The following is a 24641-nucleotide window of genomic DNA, read 5'->3' on the forward strand; positions in this document are numbered from 1 at the left end:
TACTTTACAGTATTTATTATTTATTTATTTTTAAATATACCGTACTTCTTAATATAATAAAATTTCTGAGCAGCTTAAGATAAAAGTGTAACAACCAAAATGCAAACATTCACTATGTTTTACTGTGGTTTTCTAATTTGATGGAAGCCACCCAGAGTGGCTGGGGCAAGCTAGTCAGATGGGTGTGCTACAAAAATGAATTAATATTAGTAGTAGTAACCTAAGAATCTTACCCATTTCTCCACAGAATCAGAAGACTGGTTTGACACATTTAATAATCATTTATATATTTGCCCCATAAAACCTCGAGATTCTATCACTTATCATCAATTCAAAGAGGTATTAGAGCTTAATTTGCCATAATTTCCAATCAATGACAAAAGCACATGCCCAGATTATAAATACTGGAATACTGGCTATCAAGTCACCTCTTCAAAAATATATCAAATGGTACCCAATACTTTCTATCACTAATGGAAGAAATCCAGAGTAGAGAAGGGAGAGAGGCAGTTTACAGTATTTTTTCTAGAAATGAATTCTATTAATTATATCAGCATACTTTTGATCATGGTTCAGGAAATTTTCCTACTACAATTTTTGCCATCTGGTATCACATTAGTTGGCTAAGGGTTTTCTGACATGTTGACAAACCATCTGACTTTGATAACGCAATATATTTCCTGTACAAATAAGGTATACTGCTAGACCTAAATCCTGCTACAAGAATAACTGCAAAGGATGCCTTGCTTCATCCTTTCTTCAAAAATATTAAGCAGTGAAAAGATGCTCGGTTCTGTACCACCAGAAGCATTGGAAGTCATAGTTTCCTTATCTTTAAACGAAATCAGAATCCCTAGAGGGACATTGTTTCCTCCAAATTGCTTCATAGCTACATCCAACTTGCGGAAACAAAACAAAACAAAAACCTTGTCAGCTATTAAACATACTGAAGTCCAAATCAAAGGCAGACTGGGACAGATTTTTCCCCATGCTCTTACACCATACATTTCTAAGGTATACTGCATATTATGCACTGGAGAAGTTACACAAAAGTTAATTACCACTTCACCTATGAAATGAGTTTTAAGCCACTCACACAGAGACTGCGGGTGCTCAACACCTTAGATTTTATTTTATTTTTTTAAGTCCCATGTGAGGCAAAGCAGGGTAGCAGCCCTCTGGCAGTGATTGTGCCACAGGTTCAATGCCTTCTGGCAGACCACATGAGACATCAATACAGAAATGTTATTCAGTGGCCTGAGTCCAAGATGTCTAAATGTGCCCTTATTGGCTGAACTGTGGATATATCTGTTCACAGTACTTTAATAAAATAAATTCATTACCTTGCATATTTAGATTTTTATTGACAGCTGTACACTAATGATTGAAATGCTTATTCTCAGTAAGCTAAATGAAAAGATAACTATACTATGAATAAAATTTGCCTAGGTTCACAGAACCAGATTGTCAAAACACTCAAGTTTTAGTGTGATTAAATATCAGGCTGACTAAATATTTCTAAACCAGTAGAAACTGATTTATATCAGTTATGGATGCCACTTTCAATAACAAGGTTATAAATCATCTTTGGTGTTCATGCCAAGTTTTGCAGCTTACATAAGTCTAGGCTACAGTCCTTGGCATCTGTATCCATTCAACTCAGAAAAAATGCTACTGTTCCACTGGAACCTAGCAACTTGCTATACTTACTAAATAGTAAGAATTTATAAGAAGATGCAAAGCTGTAGGTCAACAGAAGCCTGATTATGGAACAATTAATCTATCTTGTCTTCTATGTACTAATTCTCATATGCATTTAATACTAACTATGCATTTTAAATATGAACGTGTTTTCCTCTGCATTTCATGGGTAGACCAGGAAGTAGCTCCTGGCCCAACCTGCGTAAAAACTGATACCTAATTTGTTAACAAAGAACTGTCATTCTAGTGTAGACCAGTGGTACATCAAGCTCAGCCTTCTCAGCCATCCAAATCATAGGAGAATCATAGAATTGTAGAGTTGGAAGAGGTCCTGAGGATCATCTAGTCCAGCCCCCTGCACTGCAGAAATACGCAGCTGTCCCTTACGGGGATCAAACTTGCAACCTTGGTGTTATTAGCACTATGCGCCAATCAATAAACATAAAAAATGAGTCTACTGAATCAAACCAATGGCTCACCTTGTCCAGTATCCTGTTCGCAGTGGCCAACCAGATCCCTGTGCGAAGCCTGGAAGCTGGACATGAACACAACAGCATTCTGCCCCGTTTACAATTTCCAGCAACTGGTATTTAGAGGCAGAATGGCAGTGGAGGTAGAACATACCGTAGCCATCGTAGCTAATAGGTTGTCCTCCATGAATTAGTGTAATCCTCTTTTACAGCCATCAAAGTTTGTGGTCATTACTGCCTCCTGCGTAAGTTCCATAGTTTAACTACAGAGGCAACTCCTGATTTAGGCATGTCTGAATGATGCGCAACTACACCAAACCCAGAAGTAGCCCCAAAACATCAAAGCTGTTATGAAAAGGAATGGAACAGGGCAGAGCAGGCATACATGCTCTGTTGACATACACAGGGCTCCGAAACAGAACCCCTGTGAAAAACAAAGATTGTCTTACACTGTATGAAGAAGTACTTTACAGTGATATCTATGTTTACAAACTTAATCTGTTCCGGAGGTCAGTTCTTAAACCGAGGCATACGCTTTCCCTACTGAAGCCTCCCGCCACCGGTGTTCAGCTTCTGTTCATCTTCTGGGGCAAAATTAGCTATGCCTACTTCCAGTTTTGTGAAGTTTCTTGTCCGCATCGTTCATTAACAGGACTGTACGTAGACCAAGGTACCACTGTATTTTATCTCCATCTCCTTGAGCATTTTGCCTGCCCTTTTCTGAACCTTTCCCGATATCTACAATACTGAGGTGTGGTAACCAGAATTTTACATATTATTTCAAATGTGGTCACAGCATAGATTTGTATAGTCACATTATGATACTGTCAGTTTTATTTTTATTTTTGTTTTTACAAGAATAGAAAACAGTATGGTAAAGTGTATCTTGTCTGTTATCGGAATCATGCAATTCTTTTAAATAGCTTCCAAAGTGTGTTTCAATGTTTCTGAATTAAGGTTATGTACACAATTTGTGTTACTGCCCGACACCTGCAAGTTATATTTAACACACAAAGCTATTTTGAGGATTTTATTAAATAACAAGGCAGAAGTAGTTCTCATTTCAATGCTAGAAAATACAAAAAAAATTGGCTCAATGTATCAGACAGCTGAGCCAGAAAAAACAGCTCTAAGTTGACCTACTGCAGCACCAGAAAAAAATGCATTTACACTGTGCCCAAAACCACTGAATTGATCAAACCACTTTCTATTTTTCACCAATCAAATAGAAACTGCATTGCCAAATATACCTTCAACAGTATTTTAAAATAGGAATATGAATGCAAGCCTCAGTTTTTTATTAATGCATTTTATTTCTCATTTTTTATTAAAAGAGCTTTATCCCACTCTTCAATATTTCTCTTTCCAAAATGAGTGGCTAGATTGTTGGACTTGAATACAAATCACCCTCAGTCACAAAGCTCACTGGATGAGCCTGAACCAACCAAACCCTATTATCCTAACCTAGGACAATGATGCAACTAGAATTGTAACGCAGCCTCACCATAGATTTGGTGCGGCTGCATTTAGAATGGTGTATACAATCTAGTAACATCACCTCTGAAAGTATATCGCGAAGTTGGAAAAGGTTCAGAAAATGGCTATCCCCTGTATTTCCAGGTAAAACTGGGAAAGATTCCTGCCTGAAACCCTGCCAAGCTAGAAGAACAATGGTCTGAGTCAGTATAAGGCTACTATGTTCTTAAAAGTGTGTGCTCTACCACTGAACGATGGTCCTTGAGAAGCAACACTAAGCAGTTTTAGTATTGCCAGTGGAACCACAAACCTGCTTCTCCTTTCCATTTTTTGTGACCAAAAAGCAGGAGTATCAACTGAGAAATACGGGCATCAAGATACACAGTTCAAACAGAATGCAGACTAGTGCAAACCTTGCATTGCTGGTGTGACAGAAGCAACTTTGAACAGCAGCCACATTCTCTGGGGACCACATCCTACATAATCTACCTTCTGCTATTTAATAATCTTCTCCTACGTAGCACAAAAGCGCTCAGGATGCACAACCCCAGGCCCCTGGGTCTGTTCTCTGGAAGGAACTATAGCTGTGCCAAGCAACCGGTTGAAGTTGAAACCCTCTTTTTGTTTTGTTTTTAGCTTGAATGAAGCACTCCCCTCATTTGCACTTGCTGCCCTATTTTCAACTTACTAGTTAGTAAGCCCCATTGAACTTAAAAGGACTTGTTTCTGGCACAGCAAGTTTAACTCTGCACTGGAAGCCAGCAGGGAGTATCTAGGAATTAAAAGTGAGTTAACTTTCTAAATTGGGTTTTCACTTTTATTCTAATGAAAATATTATATGAATACACACACCATTATATAGCCTACAGCAGGTTCCAGAACAACTCAGATTTATTTGTCATGTTCGTTTGGCTCACCTCTTAGCCTTGTTGCTTAACAATGAACAACAGCCATAATTTGAGTGTGTGCTGGGTGCTACATGTCATTTGCGGGGGAGGGGGTACCTTTTTCATTAAAAAAAAAAGATTTCTTTACTGAAATTTTCTCAAACAATACATAACAAACAAACATACATAGCAAATCTTGACTTTGAACTTTGTTTGGGGGAAGGGGAAGCAACCAGAGGACACAAAGATGCAAAGATCACCATATAGAAGACGAAAGGAGGTAATTTATATTTTTTTAAGCTAAAGGGGGCCTCCCTTCCTATTGAGTTTAGCACTCCATCCATACCTGACTTGTTTCAGAAATTCAAGAAAACCCGCCAGAGAGAATGCTTCTCTTCACATGCTGCTGCCTCTGTTTGGCACCACAGAGCTGAGGGGAGGCACCCCCTGATCTCTGCCATTGGCCAGGAAACCTAGGGCCCCATGGAGGCTGCATTCACTGTCGGGGGGAAAGGTCGGGGTATAAATAGAGAGATAATAATGGTGCCAATTCCCTGCATCTGAGGATGCACCTGACAGAAAAAAGGGAGTCCTATGTAACCCTTGTTGCCAGTGAAGGTGCAGCTTGCTTTCCTTTTCCCTTTCCATTCATTTTCCTTTTTATATCGTGCTTATTAGATTGTGAGCCCATGCGCAGGGGCTGGACTGCCTCTTGACACGTGTCCATCGTTCAGACGAGCGGGTCGCCTGAAGGATGGCGGGTAAAGTCACAGCTTTTGTGTCACTGAAAGCGACGCCGCCGCCTGCTCCACCGACTCCTGGCAAGAAGCAAAACACTCTCCCACGAACGCTACCTTGGCCGCGGCCCGAGGCAAAGGGACTGGGCGCTCGCCGCGCGAATCCATGGCTCTCTCAACGAAAGAGGCCACCGCCAACAAGCCCTCTCCTCAGCCCGTTCCTCCCGCGCGACGCGTTTCCTAGGCAGCGGGTCCTGCCAGGTACATACAAGCATTCGCGGCGTATTTAAAGGGGGGACAGAACTCGGGAAGTTTGAGGTGCCCGCGTACTTATATTTCCAGAACTTCGAATTATAAACGTGCCGTACAGTGGTAACGATGCGGGGAAAGAATTAGCGTCTATATAGCGTCTACATAGCTGCAAGGACCTGAGAGAGAGAGAGAGAGAGAGAGAGAGAGAGAGAGAGAGAGAGAGAGAGAGAGAGAGAGAGAGAGAGAGAGAGAGAGAGAGAGAGACCACGCCCACATCGAAGAACTTAACTCCGCCCTGATGGCAGGAGGCGGTTTGCGTGCGTCTTTCTGCGCGTGCGCAACAGCCGACGGAGGCTGCGTGTGTGCGTAAGCGGAACAACGAGGAGAAAAGCTACGGGCCGACTCACAGGCGGGTTGGGTCCAGAGCGTGGCTGGGACATTCCATTCAAGAGGGGGTGCTTAGGTGGACGAAACCATGGGGAAGCTGAACGTCGTTTTGCTTCGCTATCTTTCTCGAGAACACTTCAGAGTACTTACTGCGGTAAGGATCACATGGCGATCGGTTCCAAGGAATCATAAGAGAGGCCTGGACCAGGGCTTGGTCCCTGGTGGCCAAAAACAGGTTGAGGCCGGGTCTGGGTGGTAGAGATCTGGGAAATCATGGCTTCCGCGGGTGTCTTTGCAAACCTCATGTGCGCTTCTGAAAACACGCAAATTGACATTAACATTCAACATGGGTAAGTTTATCCATCAAGCAACAAAGATAAGGAAATGTTATGTAAATAAAAAAAAATACGACGATTAATTATCTTGCTGAATATTATGCTTTAACTTTAGTTTTTCATCCAAGTGGTTTCCTCTCTTCTTCCAATACCTTGTGCAAGTCCACTTTATTATTTTGTTTTCTGTGGTCTTTCTACAGAATTGCTCCCACTTGAATCTGCCTGAATCTTAAAATCATCATATGAGACCCTTCTCTGCATCTAATTGAAGAAAGACATGGGGTGGCCTTTAGATGACAAACTTTTCAGAACTGCATATATGTCTTCATGTTTGAAAAATCCATATTAACACCTGTTCTGTGAGGGCATGAGCCAGTATTTAAAAGTATTAAATGCAAGCACCAGAAAGGAGGCTATATGTTCAAAAACAGGAGGCGTGATGTAGGAAACTATGCTTATCAAAATAAAGAGTATTTATCAGGCTATGTTTTGCTGTTACAGGTGGAAATGGGCATGAAGAACCATGAAATAGTCCCTGCCAGCTTGATTGCCTCCATTGCTAGTCTCAAACATGGGGGATGTAATAAAATTTTGAGAGAATTAGCAAAGCACAGGCTCTTGGCTTATGAACGAACTAAAAGTGAGTATAAATGGGGTTCCTGCCCACTGTTGTTTCAGTGCATTTTTTATGAATGCCGCCATTGGTTGATAGCCAACATTGCACAAGTGAAATTCCCCTTCCTCTCATCCCACTGTGCCCTCTCGTAAACATACGGCAAATAGTTCTCCAACACCCCCAAGCACATGTAGTGGGAAGGAGAGGAAGGAGAGATCCCGTTGCATGGGCAGAAATTGTTCTACCTGCAGACAGGAACCACTGGGTATCACCTGTTGAAAACTAGAGGAAACCAGCAATATTTGGTTGCCAACCGAGGTGCCTTAAATAAGTTGTTTCAACTCATCCCCACATTTAATTCCAGGTTGCTGCTCTGAATATAGAATTCCTCTTGCCTGAACAATATGGATCACAGGGATTGTTGGGGGGAAAGTTCTCTTTAGAGGACTGCTGACTTTCCTTAAGTATTTTTGGTGTTTTAAAAGGACACATTGCATAATGGTGATAAGCACACAGTAATACAGTGTGATGTGATGCACTTCTTTTACTTCTGCAGCTGTCCAAGGTTATCGATTAACTAATGCAGGATATGATTACTTAGCCTTGAAAACTCTTTCTTCTCGACAAGTTATCTGTTCTGTTGGAAACCAGATGGGCGTTGGAAAAGAATCAGGTATTTTCAAGCTTCATGATTGGGGGACGGGGTCATGAAATGCAGCAGATATATCAAAAAAGTAGGCAAGTACTAAAGTGTAAATTTTGAATGTGTTAAAGGCTAAATTTTTTTATCATGCTTCTAATTGGACTGAATCTTTGTTTTAAAGATATTTATATTGTTGCAAATGAAGAAGAGCAGCAACTTGCATTGAAGCTGCATAGACTTGGGAGGACATCCTTTCGGAACTTAAAAAACAAGCGTGATTACCACAAGCACAGAAACAAGATGTCCTGGCTATACCTTTCACGTCTTGCTGCAATTAAGGAATTTGCCTACATGAAGGTACTGTTGGTTGTTTTTCCCCTGGTTCTCCTAAATCTGGGCCCATCGTAACTAGGCTTCAGCCAGAAGTTACAGAAAGGTCTACACAGGCTTCCTCTAACTTTATTCTCACCTGTCAAGATGATGGGCGTGACCCATTTTTAACTGATTACCGTATTTTTCGCTCTATAGGACGCACCAGACCACAAGACGCACCTAGTTTTTGGAGGAGGAAAACAAGAAAAAAAATATTCTGAATCCCAGAAGTCAGAACAGCAAGAGGGATCGCTGCGCAGCGAAAGCAGCAATCCCTCTTGCTGTTCTGGCTTCTGGGATAGCTGCGCAGCCTGCATTCGCTCCATAAGACGCACACACATTTCCCCTTACTTTTTAGGAGGGAAAAGGTGAGTCTTATAGAGCAAAAAATACGGTACTACTTCCACATGTCCCCATCCAATTTCTAAGATTACCCATGGGCTCTTTTTAATGTCTGTACCATCTTTGAAGCAGCAGCTAGCCCAGTGGCAACTCAATATGTGTTGGCTGCGAAAAAGGTGAATTCCGTAATAAGGGTTACCAGAAAAGGCAGTGAAAATTAAAACTGGCAGCATTCTATTATCCGTACATAAGTCTATATTGCAACTACAATTGGGGATCGTGTGCCTAGTTCTGATAATCATGTCTGAGCAGGTATTTTGAACCTAGTCTGTTTTAGGTGGTTTTAAAGCGGGTAGACATGGAAGATAAAGCTATCAGTGACTATTAGCCATATAGCTAAGTGGAACCTCCATGTTTTAAGTGGAACATTCTGAAGGGGTATGAGAAAGGGAGAGTTGTTGCCTTTGTGGCCTGCTTGCGGTTCTTCAAAGCATTTGGTCAGAAACTGAATACTGAACTGTAGTCGGATCCTGCAGGCCTCTTATTTCCACATCACGTTCTTAGAATATAATGGATTTTATTTTATTGTTATCTGGTGTGCATTTATTTGTTTTACATGAAGCTCATTTCATTTGTGCCATAAACTAGTACTCAGCATTAAAACGCTGAGTGAGTACATTAACACACTTGAATATTAATACATAACTCAAATAGAAGGACATGCACTGATTTTTAAAAATACCTTTTTCCCTTCTTTTGGCCAGGCTTTGCATGATAGAAAATTTCCTGTTCCAAAACCATATGACTACAATAGACACGCAGTCGTAATGGAACTTGTCAATGGTTACCCTTTGTAAGTATGGAGGTATTTTCTCAGGGGTGCTTCTGTTCACTGTGATTTATAGATTTATAGTTTATAGATTGCTAGTAGTAGATGTTTGGACAAAGCAGCAGCTGTATAATAGTAACTTTCTTAGGTATTAAAGTTAAGAAAACCCCTGTAGGAAAGACCTTAGACATCACTGCAGGCAGGGATTGACAGTACTGTAATTGGTTTTCGTTAAAAGCCATTGGTCTGAGTTTGTACATGACAGGGCCTTATTTATATTTTTGATAACTGGGAAGCAAGCTGTACCTGTATATTTCCCTTGGCTTCCGTTTCTTAAATAATAAAACTAAGAATTACCCAAATCTAAGCACTATTGAAATTGCTGATTACTTGGAAATATTCACATTTCATACTAAAGCATGCAGAAGAGACAGTTCCTTAAGAAAGCATGTAATTATTTCCATTAGCCCTGGATGATTAAGGAAAGCAGAAAAGATTGGTTTAAAGGGGTCTTCTAGGCGATCTCTCTTGGCCATATAAAGCAACATGTGTTAGAAGTAATTTCCTTTTTGAAATAAATGGAGCTCTTTCCCTGTTGAGCAAAATACTACCAAAGAAATTCTGACTGCAGCATGGTATTACTTTTTTCTTCTCCCTCTCTCTGCACGCCCCCCCCCCCCAACCCCAGGCTGGGGTATTTTAAAAAACAGTTATTCCAACACATCTGTCAGTAATATCAATATAATTCTTTGTAATGGTAGATCATGCCTTCAAATTGATTGATTAATTGGAATGTCTAAAAACTTTAAATAAACCTCTACCCATAGCCTTGCAATCTACAAAAATTGATGTGGTTGGTATGTCTGTTCTACACATTTAGATGTTGGCACAACAAGTCAGAAATGTACTGTTGTAAGAACACAGAAGGGCCCTGCTCAAAGGTCCGCCTAGCCAATCATCCTGTTCTGACACTGACCATATGCCTATGAAATCTTGGGCTAACTATCTTATTTTTTTGGAATTTTATTGCATTGTGCATTTTTTTTTATTATAACTAGTATTATTACTGAGACAATAAATTATAATACTTACCACTGGTTTTAAATTGTCTTTTGGATGATTATTTTTTAAACAATACAAGATCACTGACGTTTGCCCACTAACGTGCTGACTGCGTGTATTTGCACAGCTAAAGGCATTTGCGTCCAATCTGACCTTCATTTGTCTTCCTGGATCAAAACTAAATTGGGCTGCAGCCGAAAAACAAGGTCACATTATAAATGTGATATGGTAAGGGATCTGAAATGAGCTGCCTAATCAAAAACGAATCTATTTCAAAACTTGAATTAATTAAACATGAATTAGAAAAAGAGCATTCCTTTTGAAGTATTCAGCAGTTCTTGTACTAAATTTTAAAGATGATATAGGAAAGGTATTGCAAAATAGACAAAGGATGACTTGATAGCATAAAAAGAGACCTTTGTTACCTGTGAGCCATAATCATCCAAAGTCATCAGCTGAAGAAACTGCTTTGTTAGGTGAAAATACGGGGTTGGATCCTGACTTGATTCTGATGGAACTCCACAAACTGGAGGGGGGCATTTTTCAAGTCCCTCTGCAGTTCCCTTGTTCCCTGCCCAAAATCTGTTTCAGAGGGCTGGGGACCTTCCTGAATAGTACATGGCACAGGGGCTGCAGAAAGAAACAGGATAACTAAAAATGGTCTCTCCTCTCTTCTCTCCTTTGTCAATGGGAATTAAAGCTTCCATTGGATTGGAGCAAATGAAAGGAGCCCCTCTCCACAGAGGAAGATGTCCAACTCGTAACTGTTGACTTTCCCAATTCTCGGAGGCCAGTCAGTAATTATGTTACTGTGGAGTCAGCTCCCCACCCCACCCCCAACAGAGAGGTGATTAAGGTCAATACGTGTGAAACAGCATGTGCACAGGAGATGCATCTTTAACACATATTGTGTGGTGCAGTGAGAAGGAAGGTGTGGGGAACTCTCTTTTCACAACTGCCTTCTTTGGTGCAGCCCATGCTGCACACTTGTGCCTTAAGGTGTCTTTGTGTTACTCATTCTTTGAGAGATTCAAACATGCCTTATTTCCAGCAAAGGAGTATGCCAGGGAAATGTGAGAAATGTTTACAAGTAGCTTGTGTCATTGCGGACACATTTGTCATTGCACACATTTTTTCAGGCATGCTGTGTAGATCAGTGAAATCAACAAATAATACCCACATGTAACCCTAACACTCCTTCTTCATGAAAGTGCGATTTTGTGGGGCCTTTCGCCTGACTTTCCAGATGGCCAGCTACTGAGTAGGTTTTATGAGTGAATTTTCAGCCGAATTAGACTTTGATCTCACGCAAATTCAGTGGACTACCCAATAGATCACATTGGCATTATATTATTGATTTTTCCCTCCTAGTTGGGGCATCCATTTGATCGTACCCGTAATATTCTGGTGGCTTTGTTTTATCACGTAGGTGTCAAGTCCATCATCTTGAAGACCCTGCCTCCCTGTATAGCGAGCTAATGGAATTAATCGTGAAACTTGCCAACCACGGTTTGATCCATGGTGATTTCAATGAGTTCAATCTCATGTTGGATAGTGAAGATCGAGTCACAATGATTGATTTCCCGCAGATGGTGTCAACATCTCACCCAAATGCTGAATGGTATGTGATGAGCAGCCTCTGTATTATCAAGGTGTGGCCATTTGATGACATTGAGCAGGTTTGTGGGGTCCTGGTAATCCTGGCTTAGCATGTCGTGCAAACCAGGCTGTTTTACGAATTCCAGAACAGAGTTCAAAAACATGAAAAGCAGAATTGATTCATGAGTAATGAAGAACCTACAGTAGTGGGATGTTTGTAAATTGAACACGCCTTTTTAAAGTAATCTGTGAAACTTCTTTTGTTCAGGTACTTTGACAGAGATGTGAAATGCATTCGTGACTTCTTTATGAAACGTTTCAGCTATGAAAGTGAACTCTATCCAACTTTCAAGGACGTTAGGTAAGTTTGTGGGCCTGCTTAGAAAACCAAGAGTTGTTTCGCACCTCAAATTCTACCTCTACACCAGTGTTTCCCAAACTTGGGTATCCAGCTGCTTTCGGACTACAATTCCCATCATCCCTGACCACTGATGGCAGTTGTAGTCCCAAAACAACTGGAGACCCAAGTATAGGAAACGCTGTTCTTCACAATGCATTCAGGTTGTTCCCAGAGAGGCATTTGTTCTCCTGGAAGTTAAGCCTGAACCAAGGCTTCGTGGATAGAAACACAAGTTTACAGCCATGATTTCTGCAATCGCAGTAGCATGTCTTTAACTATCACAGTAAAGGTAAAGGTACCCCTGCCCGTACGGGCCAGTCTTGCCAGACTCTAGGGTTGTGCGCTCATCTCACTCTAGAGGCCGGGAGCCAGCGCTGTCCACAGACACTTCCGGGTCACGTGGCCAGCGTGACAAGCTGCATCTGGCGAGCCAGCGCAGCACACGGAACACTTTTTACCTTCCTGCTGGTAAGCGGTCCCTATTTATCTACTTGCACCCGGGGTGCTTTCGAACTGCTAGGTTGGCAGGTGCTGGGACCGAGCGACGGGAGCGCACCCCGCCACGGGGATTCGAACCGCCGACCTTTCGATCAGCAAGTCCTGGGCGCTGAGGCTTTTACCCACAGCACCACCCGGGTCCCACTGACTATCACAGTAACATGCATTAACTATTTCTATTTGAAGGCCTGAGTCACGCATTACAATTCCCATCCAAATGTGTCTCTGGAGAGAGTACAAGTAAAGTCACTTTAGTGCCAGATACAGATCAGATAAATGTTTGCTATTTGTGTATGCATCTGTCTTACGCTAAATATATATGTCATTTTCTGATGCTATCAAGCTGTATGGCAGAGAGACAATTGTTTTGCATCATGTGCTGTTTGATAATCGTGAAAGGATGGATGCGCTTCAATCCACTGAACTGCCATCTTTTTTCATATTTATTCTTCAATGTCTTATTCTTCAATAAAGGCTCTCTTCTAGTTCTGGAGGATGTCTCCTACTGTTCCTCGTTCCAGTTATTATCCAATCCCTTCCAGCATCTGATCCTCCTCTCCCTCCTTTTTAAAAAAGAGCTGAATTTATTTGCAACAGACAGCTAATCTTTTTATTGGATTACAGAACACAGCTGCTTCAGAATCGCACCTTAGGATTCCAGTTCTACCGGGGCAGGGGGGAGGGCATTTTTTTGTCAAAGTATATCACATCAGGATGTGCTTCAGTGTATGGGTATAAAATCACAAGTCCAGCGTTACTTTGATAACTTTGTTCTACAAGTGTACTTGCATTAAATGGAGACTCAGTTCATGCTTGACTTTTCTCTTTTCCCGCATTGCCAGGAGGGCATGTTCTCTTGATGTCGAAATTGCAGCCAGCGGTTACACCAAAGAAATGCAGGAAGATGATGAGCTTCTTCACCCAGCCAGCCCTCATGATGAGGGCAATGAAACTGCGTGTTCCCCTGATGCGCAAGGTTCTGAAGGGGGAGAAACACTATGTAGCGGCACAGATCAAAAGACCGAAGGGGACTTCACAGAGGAGGTTGAAGATGCCACCGAAGATTTGGGGCAAAGCAGCGAAGAAGAAGATGATAGCGCAGATGAAAGTGAGCAGAGTTTAGATCTGCGGGAGTTCGCCTGTGCCTTACAACAAGCTGAAGGGCAAATTATTGCTGCTCAAGACAGGGCTAATGCAGGCTGCTCTGCAATTGATTTTTCTGAGGATGAAAAGAAAATTGAAAAATCTACCAAAATTGAAGATCAAGCAGGTCAGGGAGGAGAGCCTGCTGACAAGGACTGCGAAGATGAATGCCGTGATCTGGTTGACTTGTCAGCATTAAACAGAGAATTCAGGCCTTTCAGGTATGAATTTATATTGATCATTCAGGGTTCTTCAGATACTGGGTTTTTGGCTTGTTTTTCCTCTTTCCAAAACGGAAGCTCCCCAAGCGTTGAGCATATTTCTTTTCCGAAACTCTTCCATCAGATTCAAAGCAGTGGGTGCATTTTAAATAGTAGCATGTGTAATGACCTTTTTATTACAATGTAATATTCTGGGACTAATTGGTCAGAAATGTTATACATTACTTAATTCATCACTGGCATGCTTTGACCCTCATGGAGAAATTTTAAAATGATACAGCTATAATCTCTCGTACATTTTGTACTCATGTAAACTTGCTCCTACTTGATTTGCTCTGCTAGTGGAGGGAGCACAAATTATTCATTGCACCAGATTGTGCTGGCCCTGCCTTATTGCTGCTTTCAGATACTGTTCCCTCTTCATCAGTTCTGTTGGCCAGGAAAACCTTCGCTAACAAAATTGCCTAGGCTGAGTAGTTAACCACACTGCCCAGCCTGCATTTTGTTTAATGAAATGAGACTTTTATTGGCTTCTTACATAGAAAACAGATTGCAAAAGGAGGCTGACATGTCCTTACGCTGCCTTTGTTGGAAGTAAAGTCGCTCAATGCATGGCAGGCTAGGGCAGAGAGTGAGCCTGTGTCAATCTTAGTGGCTGTTTGCAAGCAATAAAGATTCAAGAGCCCCTTTGGGTCAACAATATTCATGCCATACAAAACGAACGTCCTTGAGACTGGAAGGTCTGTGGAACAAACCCATTTCATTCTCGCAAGTTTTGTGTAGGTGAATATCCTGACGGATTGTGTCCATTATCAATATCTGTTTGGGTGAAATAGTTGCTGTTTCTAAATGTAAATGTTGCAACTGAATCATCTTGGAAGAGTTGATTGGTAAAACTTGGATTAAAAATGGCTGACTACAAGCATCTGTTCTGTATTGCAGAAATGAGGAAAGCCTATGTCACATCAATGACCACAGGACAAGAACTACTAGCATGACTTCAGTAGGCAGTATGGGAAGTCGTTCAACAATTCCTCCAGTAAGTCCTACATAAGTAATGAGAAAACTGTGGCCCTCCAGAAATTCATTGGACTGCAGCTCCCATCATCCCTGGCCTTGCAGCTTGGGGCTGGTGGAAGTTGTAGCTCAACATCACCTTCCTACTTTATATAATGCTCCAAGACTTTGAGCTCAGGCCCACAAAATCTTCCCCAGCACGGCTGCTGTTTATTTCATTAGGACTTTGCAGGCCAGTGGATTCTGCCTTCAGTTAACTTGCTATGTCTCTCACTGAGCTATGGCCCTTCTTTCACCTGATACTGATCAGGTGGTGAAGAAAAACAGGGTTCTTTCTCTGTATTCATAAGTGCAAATGGCTGGGGATTTTTGAAAGCGCAATTAGAATTATTCTAAAACTTGCAAAAGTTGTTACCTTCTAGTCAAATCCGTTATTTCTCCTGAAAGCCTAAGATAATGAACTGTTGTCATTGTCTCTGAAGGTCATTAGTTTCTGCTGTTAAAGATATAAAAAAAAATTAAAATATTATCTTGCTCCACTTAAAGCATAATACCAAGGTTCCAGTGCTTCAGCCGTTGTTGTGTGTAACCCAGTTTTGAATCACTGCCACCTCTGCTTTCCAAGCAGCTGGTATACTGCATACAATCACGGGGTGTGGGGAGTTTCCCCAGACACCAAACAGCATATTAGCAGCTTTGGTTGATGCTTCATGTGTATACTCCCATAGGTCTTTACTGAGCTGTAGTGGTTTCATTTATCCTAAAATGCCTCTATGTGGCTTGTATAAGTTATTCAGCACATTGGGATACTGGGTGGAGAAAGGTTATAGAAAACATGGGGTGCGGAGATTCATATTTCATTATCTTTTTTAACATAGGCTATCAAGCAATATTTTTATTTGTTAACAGGTTCTAAAAGAGCCTTGCATAGTTGTAACAGGAGAATTCTGTTGAGCCCCCCCACTTCATCCAAGCTAAATTGAATTTTGCAATTAGAGATCATGAATATAAACAGAAGGGTCCCACACCTTGGTCGGTCAGATTGAATCTCCACTTTATCCGAGGGGCGTGGAAGAATCTGATTCTTTATTTTCTTGGACACCCACCAGGACACTTCCCCCCCCCCCCCACTAGATTGAGAGCACTCTGTCTGACAAAGGCACTGCTGTCTTCTTTTTTCATTACCAACTGGGAATAGTATACCAGACCTTAAGAGTACAATCCGAAAGGGCCAGCGCATTCCACTCCTGGAGCCCAGCAATCTGCTGACAAAAGGGATGGTCTGAAAACAATTCTTTGTCTTCCAAATACTTTAAATTCCTAGTAAATGGTTGCTGCTAGACTGACCAAAAGGAGGGAAGTATTTCTGCAGAAAGAGGGGAAAGCAACAACTCAAAAATATTAGAATTCTAATTGCACATAGACACTGTTCTTAAGTGTCCTTAAAACAGTACTCAAAAACAATTGCTTGCACACCAGATCTTTTTAAGGAAAGACTGGGACAGAAAGGCAGGTTGGGAAAATGCAGGCAAAGGGCACAGAATCTGCCCTATCAAATGCTCCCCTCCCTTTCACTCTGTAGAAATACCTTCCTTTAGTCCTCTTTGTAATGAACGGGGGGTTGTGTTGCGAGCTGGATTTTACCCCTTGAACCATGCTCATGTGTCCACACCTGTGTTGAACCACCCTGTGAGCCTGAGGAATATGGCAAGCTATATTGAAATAAGTTTTTTCTTGCTAACCCCATCCAGCAAAGTGCCCGTCTTCTCACCATTCTGGATACAGGTCCAGCTGACAGCTGGGTCACTTGCATTTCCCCCAATCCTCTTGTTTGCATCAGTGGGTGATAGGGATGCTTATATCAATTTATTTCTCACTGTAAGGTCACATCCTTCCTCCAAGGAGCACTAGGCAGTGAATGAGCAGCAGCTGCCTGCAAAGGAAGGTGATTGGACCCAACGCCACGCCACCCTGTGAGCTTTGTGGCAGTGGGGCCTTGAAGCCGCCCAATGTCTTGCATGCTGATAATTTATGCCCCGTTGGCTCCTGCCTGTGTAGGGCTGTCCTTTTCATATATGAACCACGGCTCTGTAGTCAACCTAAAGCTTCTATTGACACATTCAACTCAGGATAGCTCAGTTGGTAGAGTATAAGACTCTCAATTTCAGGGTCGTGGGTTTGAGCCCCACATTGGACAGAAGATTCCTGCATGGCAGGAGTTTGAACTAGATGACCCTTGTGGTCCCTTCCAACTCTTGATTCTCTGACACGTGCAAACAAATGTCCAAGTTACCGTAGATCAGTGCAGTTTGTGAGGAATTCATTACTTGTCTCAGCCACAAGGGGGAGTAGTATTCTTCCAAACTAGCTCAGAATTCTCAAGATTCCGAAAATGTTCCAGCTTGCTTTTGCGTGTCTTCCCTCTGTCGTTGCACAATGCCACTGGCCAGTTTTTTTACCCTGCCCAGGTTGTTTAGACTGAGAAACTATTGTTCATTAATTCCAGAAAAGCCGCTGCCTGTTAAAGCTTGTTAAACCGTGCATTTGTTTTGTGCCATGTCACTCCTTGTATTTTGAGTTCTCAAAGGGTCACTTGACTTGCAAGCCAGACCTAACGTCTGGGTTTTGAAAATGTCTTGCAGGAGCTGATAAAACAAAAGATCAAGCGCCAGCTGACGAAACAGCAAAAAGCTGCTCTGAGACGGCGGTTGCAGAAAGGGGAAGCAAACGTTTACACAAAACAGCGACGGGAACACATGCACAACATCAAGTCGAGTTTGGACACAGCCAGCTTCTGGGGCTGACATCCTACAGAAAGATCTTCCTTCTTTCCCCATGCCTTGCAAATCAATGAAAGAGATGGCTTTCTGCTTAACCAACATGTCAAGTTGTGTTCTTTCTGTTGTAGCCTGAGACAAGACTTCAAGGCCTACACTCTGGCAGACCCAAGTTCAGATGCGCCCAGTGAGATTTCTTAGTTTTGTTTTTTTTCCTTGATATGGTTCACACGTACTGGAGTGTTTCACTATGCCTGTTGAGAGCAGGAGGCTCCCATCTTGAATGGTGGCCCAGATCCTGCCTGCCCCAGGAGCCAGCTGGCTATGTTACTTGGCTTTCAGGAAGCCCGCTTCTAGAGGAATCCACTCACAATTTACTATGCCGCTTCGTTCAGAAACAGAAGCCCAAATACTTCCACAGGCAATAAAATTGTCAGAGAAAGCAAACTTAGGGCAGCGAACTCCCAGTTTTCAGGTGGCTAGACTGAAAATATAACCCATCTGATACTATGCGTATAGACACAAGGCTCAGTGAGTTCAGTTTAGCACACTCCCTCGATTAGGTGCATAGGATTTGTATTGCTTAGATGCCCATGTAAGCCTGCAATCCACCTAAACGTGCTTTTCAGATAGTAGGGTCCATTAGATGAGGCGTAAAATACCGTATTTTTCGCCCTATATGACGCACTTTTTCCCCTCCGAAAATGAAGTGGGAATGTGTGTGCGTCCTATGGGGCGAATACAGGCTTTCGCTGAAGCCTGGAGAGTGAGATGCTCTGGCTCTCCAGGCTTCAGGAAGCTCTGCGCAACCCTCCGGAGCCCGGCGCGAAGCCATGCCAGCCTCCGGAGGGTCGCGCAGAGCTGCCTGCCCTCCTGGGCTCCGCGCAGCTCTGTGCGACCCTCCGGAGCCCGGCGCCAAGCCGTGCCGGGCTCCAGAGGGTTGTGCAGAGCTGCCTGCATTCCGAAGCCTCGGGCGCTCTTCAGCGCGCCCGGGCTTTGCACAGCTGTCTGCAAGCCTGGGGAGACCGGCGCGACTCCCTAGGCTTGCGGATTGCAGGCTGTTCTGGGGTCGGGGGAAGCTCGGGCTTCCCCTGCGCCAGCCCCGTGCCTGGGGGGGGAGGGAAATTTTTTTTTCTTTATCCCCCCCCCCCCCGAAAAAAACTAGGTGCGTCTTATGGGGCGAAAAATACAGTAAGCACAAGTTTACAAAACATGGGATCAAACTGCAATAATCTTGAGGAGATGATTATAAGGCTTGTGCAAATCTATGGGCTCAAATCTGACATTATTAGAGCAATCCATAACCCTGTTTAAAGTTACCCTGTTATCTTCACTTTGGCTCAACTGCCTTGCTTTGCAACCCCATATATGTTTACTCAGAGGTAAGCCCTATTGAGGTCAGTGGTACTTCCTCCCAGGTAATTGTGTTTAGGATTGCAGCCTTGCAATAATTAATGTAGCACCTTCAACAGTATCTTCATTTCTAAACTTGAACAAAGGCTCACAAGTTTTTCATGACTAGCAGAGCTTTGAACCTAGAAGCTCTTACTTGAATTCTCTCGGCACTTCCAAGGTTTCATACGTAAATCCTGCCCAAACTGACAAGTAATAAAAATGATGTTGCACAGGCCTGGCTGGCACTCGGATCTCTAAGCAGCTCTGTGCAACTGCTAATAAATTTTGTTCACGTACATTCAACAATGTGCTAGATAGCCTCTCGCAAAATACCTTGGAAACCCAGTAGCCAGGAGCACTTGGCTGAAGTGTGGGTTTAAAGTGCATAAAAGATGTTTATCTAGCAGAAATAGAAGCAAACTCTTGTTATGCTGAATCTACCTTGTTAGTAATAATAATAATTTTATTATTTATACCCTGCCCATCCAGCTGGGTTTCCCCAACCACTCTGGGCGGCTTACAGCATATATTAAAACGTAATAAAACATCAAACATTAAAAACTTTCCAAAACAGAGCTGCCTTCTAAATGTTGTGTAGTTCTTTATCTCCTGGACATCTGAAGGGAGGGTGTTCCACAGGGAGGGCATCTAAAACTGTTACAACTAAAGCTGTATGGGATAAGTTTAAGAACTCCAGAAAGGAAGGGAAAGACTTTTTTAAATAAATCAAAAAAGGTGTGGTTTCTGTAAAAACAATAAAATGTAAATCAGAAATTTAAAGATAATCAGGCCAGCTGGGGCCAGCATATTTTTAAATTCATGTTTCCTTCTATTCTGCACTACAGCTTGAATCACCTTCGTGAAGTTCACTTTATGATAGTTTCTGTGAGTGTATTTAATATAGCAGCTGAAGTCTTAAAAATGTGGGGTGGGAATGGTTTTCAGATTGCTGAAGTAGCCATACATAGCCAGAGATCATATATAATATGATCAGTACAGCTTATCTATTTTTAAAATAATTCAAGAACAGAGCATATTACAACAACCAAGAAAAAACATGAGCATTTAGCGGGCAAGAACCGAAAACAGGTTAAAAGCCCAGTGGCCTAAGAAAATTTTAATTGCCCACCTAAATGGGAATGTTGCAGGTCAAAATGGAATCACTGAATTGTACAGCTGGAAGGCATCAACGGTGCCTCACAAGTGTTGCCCTTTACTTTTCCCCACATACCTGTATGACGAATTGCCGTTTACTCTAGTGGGGACAGAAATACAGCACTGCAGTACAATGGGGGAGAGCCTGAGTTTCTTATGGGAAGGTACACATTGCCCCAAAGATTCCTGCATTGCAGGGGGTTGAAGGAGATGGCCCTCGTGGTCCCTTCTAACTCTGGTTCTGTGAAATACATCGTGGACTTGCGTGCAGAACAAAGATGCTCTGAACTCAAGCCTTTCAATATACATGCCCTCTGTTCACTTCCATCCTTCCTAGCATATTTGCAGAGGTTTTGCTAGTTGGCTTTTAAAGTCTGAACAGGGATCTTTTTTTTTTAATTAAAAAAAACTGTAGGGTTTATGCGTTTCTGTTTCAAGATTAGGGGAAGGGCTGAAAGGTTGATGATGCTAACGTTCTTGAAAGTAACCTTTAACAGATTTCCACAAGAGAAGATAGTTTGCACATGTATGCTTATTACCTGCCTACTTCCATCTGCATCATCCCCTGATGCATACAGCTGCCACACATTTTAACAAGACTGACTACTTCCATGCCTTTTCTCAGGGTTCTGGACCCTGGAAGCAATTTGTATGTTGCTTGTTAAGCTTTCGTGTCACCTGAGGTCACAGACCAGCATCGAAAGAACTGCAAAACTCGTTAGGCAAGTCCAAGAGAAGCTTGGTTGCTTTTGAGTAAAATATTTGAAAGGTTAAAACGATGGAACATGGGATACCCCACAGTTTTGGGGCACGGTGTCTCCTCTGAGAATGTTGGATATAAGTGCTTGATTGGCGGGTTTTTTGTTTTATTTAAAGAGAAATAGTTTAGAGGAAGGGGAGAGCCTTGTATGCCTCTCTCTTAACCAGATGTGCTGCCTCTGGGCTGAGCACCTACAGTTTGCATGCTATTATCCAGGGAGGGATGTGGGTGGCGCCATGGTCTAAACAACACTGAGCCTCTTGGGCTTGCCGATTGGAAGGTCGGCGGTTTGAGTCACTGCGATTGGGTGAGCTGCTCTTGCTCTGGCCAGCTCCTGCCAACCTAGCAGTTCGAAAGCATGCCACTGCAAGTAGATAAATAGGTACCGCTGCGGCGGGAAGGTAAAACGGCATTTCCGTGCTCTCTGGTTTCCACCACAGTGTTCTGTTGTGTTAGAAGCGGTTTAGTCCTGCTGGCCACATGACCTGGAAAGCTGTTTGTGGACAAACGCCGGCTCCCTCAGCCTGAAAGTGAGATGAGCACCACAACCCCATTGTAGCCTTTGATTGGACTTAACCGTCCAGGGGTCCTTTACCTTTATCCAGAAAATTCATGGCTTTCTAAGCCCTGCAGGCCTCAGCTGCTCCCTCAAAGAGCAGGAGTAAGCAGTACACTGAGAGCCTGGGAAGGAGGGCTCCATTGGATGAACATAATGATGCCCAGGAATTCATCCTGGTAGACCAAGAAAGAAGAAGAGGCGGCCTCAGCCTATGGCAATCCTCTTCTCGCGCACTGAGCTGTGTATGTACAGATAGGACATTTAGATAAATAATGGGGAGATAAAGAAGCAAAGCATAGCAAGGGATTAGACTGAGTTAATGTGATTTCACATGCTTCAGACTTTGTTTCATTTGGGGATAAAGACAAAGGTATTTAAAGCATTTTTGAAAAATAAAAGTCGTTCCAAGGCATAGCCATAAGTAACCACTTGTCCTTAACCTTCGGTTTTGTTTAGATTACCATACATTTCTCTGGGGATAAAAATGGCTAAGGGAGGAACTCGGCCCTGACACTGTACCATGATATATCTCTTAACAAGAACAGAGGTAGAATTCCTGAAATATCTGAAGTCACCAGAGGTCACTATGAAGTTTATACAAAGGCTGGACTCCACGGTGTTCCATTTATATTTCATATGTGGATATTCAAACAAAAGTTTACTTTATTTACTGGGAACCTGAGGAAACAGGGAGGTTAAGTCAATAACGTCCCAGACAGTCCTAACAAATTCACATATTTAGCAGGTATCGGAGGATTGTTTAATCAACATCCTTCAAATGCATTTTTAATGGCTGCACTTAACAGGGTTTTCGTAACTGGTCAAACGAGTCATGAAAATGCTAAAGACTCTGTATCTTCTGATACAATATTGTGTATATTACCTGACTTTCAGCTATATGGGAATAAAAGCTGTCAGCTATGTTTGCTGCCCTACCACCCTGGCTGATATTTGTAACTGAAAATCAGTAACAGGTGTCATTTTTCCCCCTCCTTACCTCGGTTAAGAAATAAGTCCATCTGTAGATGTTACCAAGCCTCCCTACAGAGAGGTGAACATTGCCAAGATGGGCAGAAGCTCTTTCCTCATTTGTTTTTTTAAAAATACCATACAAAGGTAAGAGTGTGTCAGGAAGCCTCATACAGGCCCGTTGGTCCATGTAATTGTACTGATTTGAGAGATGGCTCTTGATTTTTTAGGATTATTGGAAATGTTTTTGTTCCCTGAGAGGTATTTTTAAAAATTAAAAAATTCCAAGCACTCAAGTGGAGGGTTCTGTTGGACCCCCAGTATCTATCGGCCCCAGCCAGCTCAGCCAGTAGTCAGGAATGGAGGAAGCCAGCATCCTAAACCCCGACCCTAAAATTTTATGTGCTTCCTAACTCTTCCACAGAGTCTGGACAGGAAATGGCTTGGCATGGTCAGCCATTTTGTGTTGTCTTAGCTGTCATAAGGGGAAGTGACCCTACGCGCAGGCTATAATACATTTCTTTACACAATTTATGTTGTTGCACCTGTTGAACTACAACAACCTCCAACATCTCCAGACGGCATGGCCAGTGTTCAGTGATTATGGGAGTTGTAGTCCACAACATCTGGAGGGCCAGAGGTCACCTAACCTTGCCTTAGTCTACAACCCAAGGACTAAGCAAGCACATGCTCCTATATTTGCTCACATTGCCCTTTCTTCTTCCTTTCTTCCACTTCCCTTCTCTCTTTCATGAAACTTTAAGATTACAAGATGCTTGGGGCAGGGACCTGTGTAAACCTCCATATACATTACTGGAGAACAAATTTCAAATTTGGAGGCAGTTAAAGCAATTCTCTCAGGTCCAAACCATTAGAGTGAGGCAGTGGAAGACAGGAGTGCCTGGCGTGCTCTGGTCCATGGGGTCATGAAGAGTCGGACACGACTAAACGACTAAACAACAACATTTACTGCTTTAATATCTAATGTGGGGTCCCATATTAGAGTGACCACTTATATATCACCACAAGAGAGAAGACAAATTGTTGCAAAATGGGCACCATGGCTTTGGTCCTGCATACCTGAAGGAGTGTCTCCTCCTCCATCGTTCAGCCTGGACACTGAGGTCCAGCTCCAAGGACCTTCTTGTGGTCTCCCACTGCAAGTAGTGAGGTTGCAGGGAACCAGGCAGAGGGCCATCTCGGTAGTTGCGTCCTCCCTGTGGAATGCTCTCCCATCAGATGTCAAGGAAATAAAACAACTATTTGACTTTTAGAAGACATCTAAAGGCAGCCCTGTTTAGGGAAGTTTTTAATGTTTGGTGTCTTAGTGTTTTAATTTGTTGGAAGCTGCCCAGAGTGGCTGTGGTAACCCAGCCAAGATGGGTGGCATAAAAACTTATTATTCCTACTACCACTACTACCTTCTAATGCAGAGGTGTAAATGTAGAAACAATTCCTATAATTAAAAAGAATACAGCTTATCTGAATGGGGCAGACTCCACAGGTGACCTGAGTGCATGCTCAGTCTGTTCCACATGGACTAGCCATTGATGTGAAACTTTGGTTTTAAAAAAAAGGTAAAGGACCCCTGGGTGCTTACGTCCAGTCAAAGGTGACTATGGAGTGTGGCTCTCATCTTGCTTCAGGGGGAGGAGCCGACGTTTGTCCACAGACAGCTTTCTGGGTCACGTGGCCAGCATGACTAAACCACTTCTGGCGCAACAAAACACTGACAGAAACCAGAGTGCACGGAAACGCCGTTTGCCTTCCAGCCACAGCGTTACCTATTTATCTACTTGCACTTGCCTGCTTTCGAACTGCTAGGTTGGCAGGAGCAGGGACAGAGCAACGGGAGCTCACCCTGTCGTGGGGATTTGAACCACCGACCTTCTGATCAGCAAGCCCAAGAGGCTCTGTGGTTTAGACCACAGCGCCACCCACATCCCTACTGTGAAACTTTGAGGCTCCTACTCTCCCTTCTTTATCTTTAAATAGAACTTGGATCGTGATAACCCATCAAATAAAGGGTTGTCCTCAGA

The 24641-nt window shown here is 42.7% G+C and overlaps 2 protein-coding genes across 3 annotated transcripts in view; one reads left to right on the plus strand and one right to left on the minus strand.

The window, feature by feature from the left end:
* LOC310659940 (uncharacterized protein) overlaps positions 1-5434 on the minus strand; it is a 59375-nt gene extending 53941 nt beyond the window's left edge. The window contains exon 1 of the mRNA XM_083404150.1: positions 5380-5434. The gene's annotated coding sequence lies outside the window, so the exon portion shown is untranslated. The remainder of the gene's footprint in view (positions 1-5379) is intronic.
* Positions 5435-5821: 387 nt separating this feature from the next.
* On the plus strand, positions 5822-17862 carry RIOK2 (RIO kinase 2). Of its 2 annotated transcripts, none has more exons than XM_083404066.1 (10): positions 5822-6064; positions 6747-6885; positions 7418-7534; positions 7686-7861; positions 8983-9071; positions 11539-11730; positions 11977-12069; positions 13449-13970; positions 14913-15009; positions 17630-17862. In XM_083404066.1, exons 1-10 carry the CDS (start codon positions 5999-6001, stop codon positions 17789-17791), a joined length of 1653 nt encoding a protein of 550 aa, XP_083260192.1. In that variant the 5' UTR covers positions 5822-5998; the 3' UTR covers positions 17792-17862. The 2 variants fall into 2 exon arrangements, with proteins under 2 accessions (XP_083260192.1, XP_083260193.1); XM_083404067.1 differs by lacking the exon at positions 5822-6064 and adding an exon at positions 6106-6260.
* Positions 17863-24641: the final 6779 nt, after the last annotated feature.

Source organism: Podarcis tiliguerta (assembly GCF_965153285.1).
Source record: "Podarcis tiliguerta genome assembly, chromosome: 11".
In the NCBI taxonomy this organism is placed as follows: Eukaryota; Metazoa; Chordata; class Lepidosauria; order Squamata; family Lacertidae; genus Podarcis; species Podarcis tiliguerta.

What these genes read in the sequence shown, in the direction of transcription:
- RIOK2 (XM_083404066.1), top strand. Translation starts at nt 5,999, where the DNA reads ATGGGGAAGCTGAACGTCGTTTTGCTTCGCTATCTTTCTCGAGAACAC. An exon ending in ACTTCAGAGTACTTACTGCG is followed by an intron (nt 6,065 to 6,746) that starts GTAAGGATCACA and finishes TTGCTGTTACAG; the next exon opens with GTGGAAATGGGCATGAAGAA. An exon ending in GGGCGTTGGAAAAGAATCAG is followed by an intron (nt 7,535 to 7,685) that starts GTATTTTCAAGC and finishes TTTGTTTTAAAG; the next exon opens with ATATTTATATTGTTGCAAAT.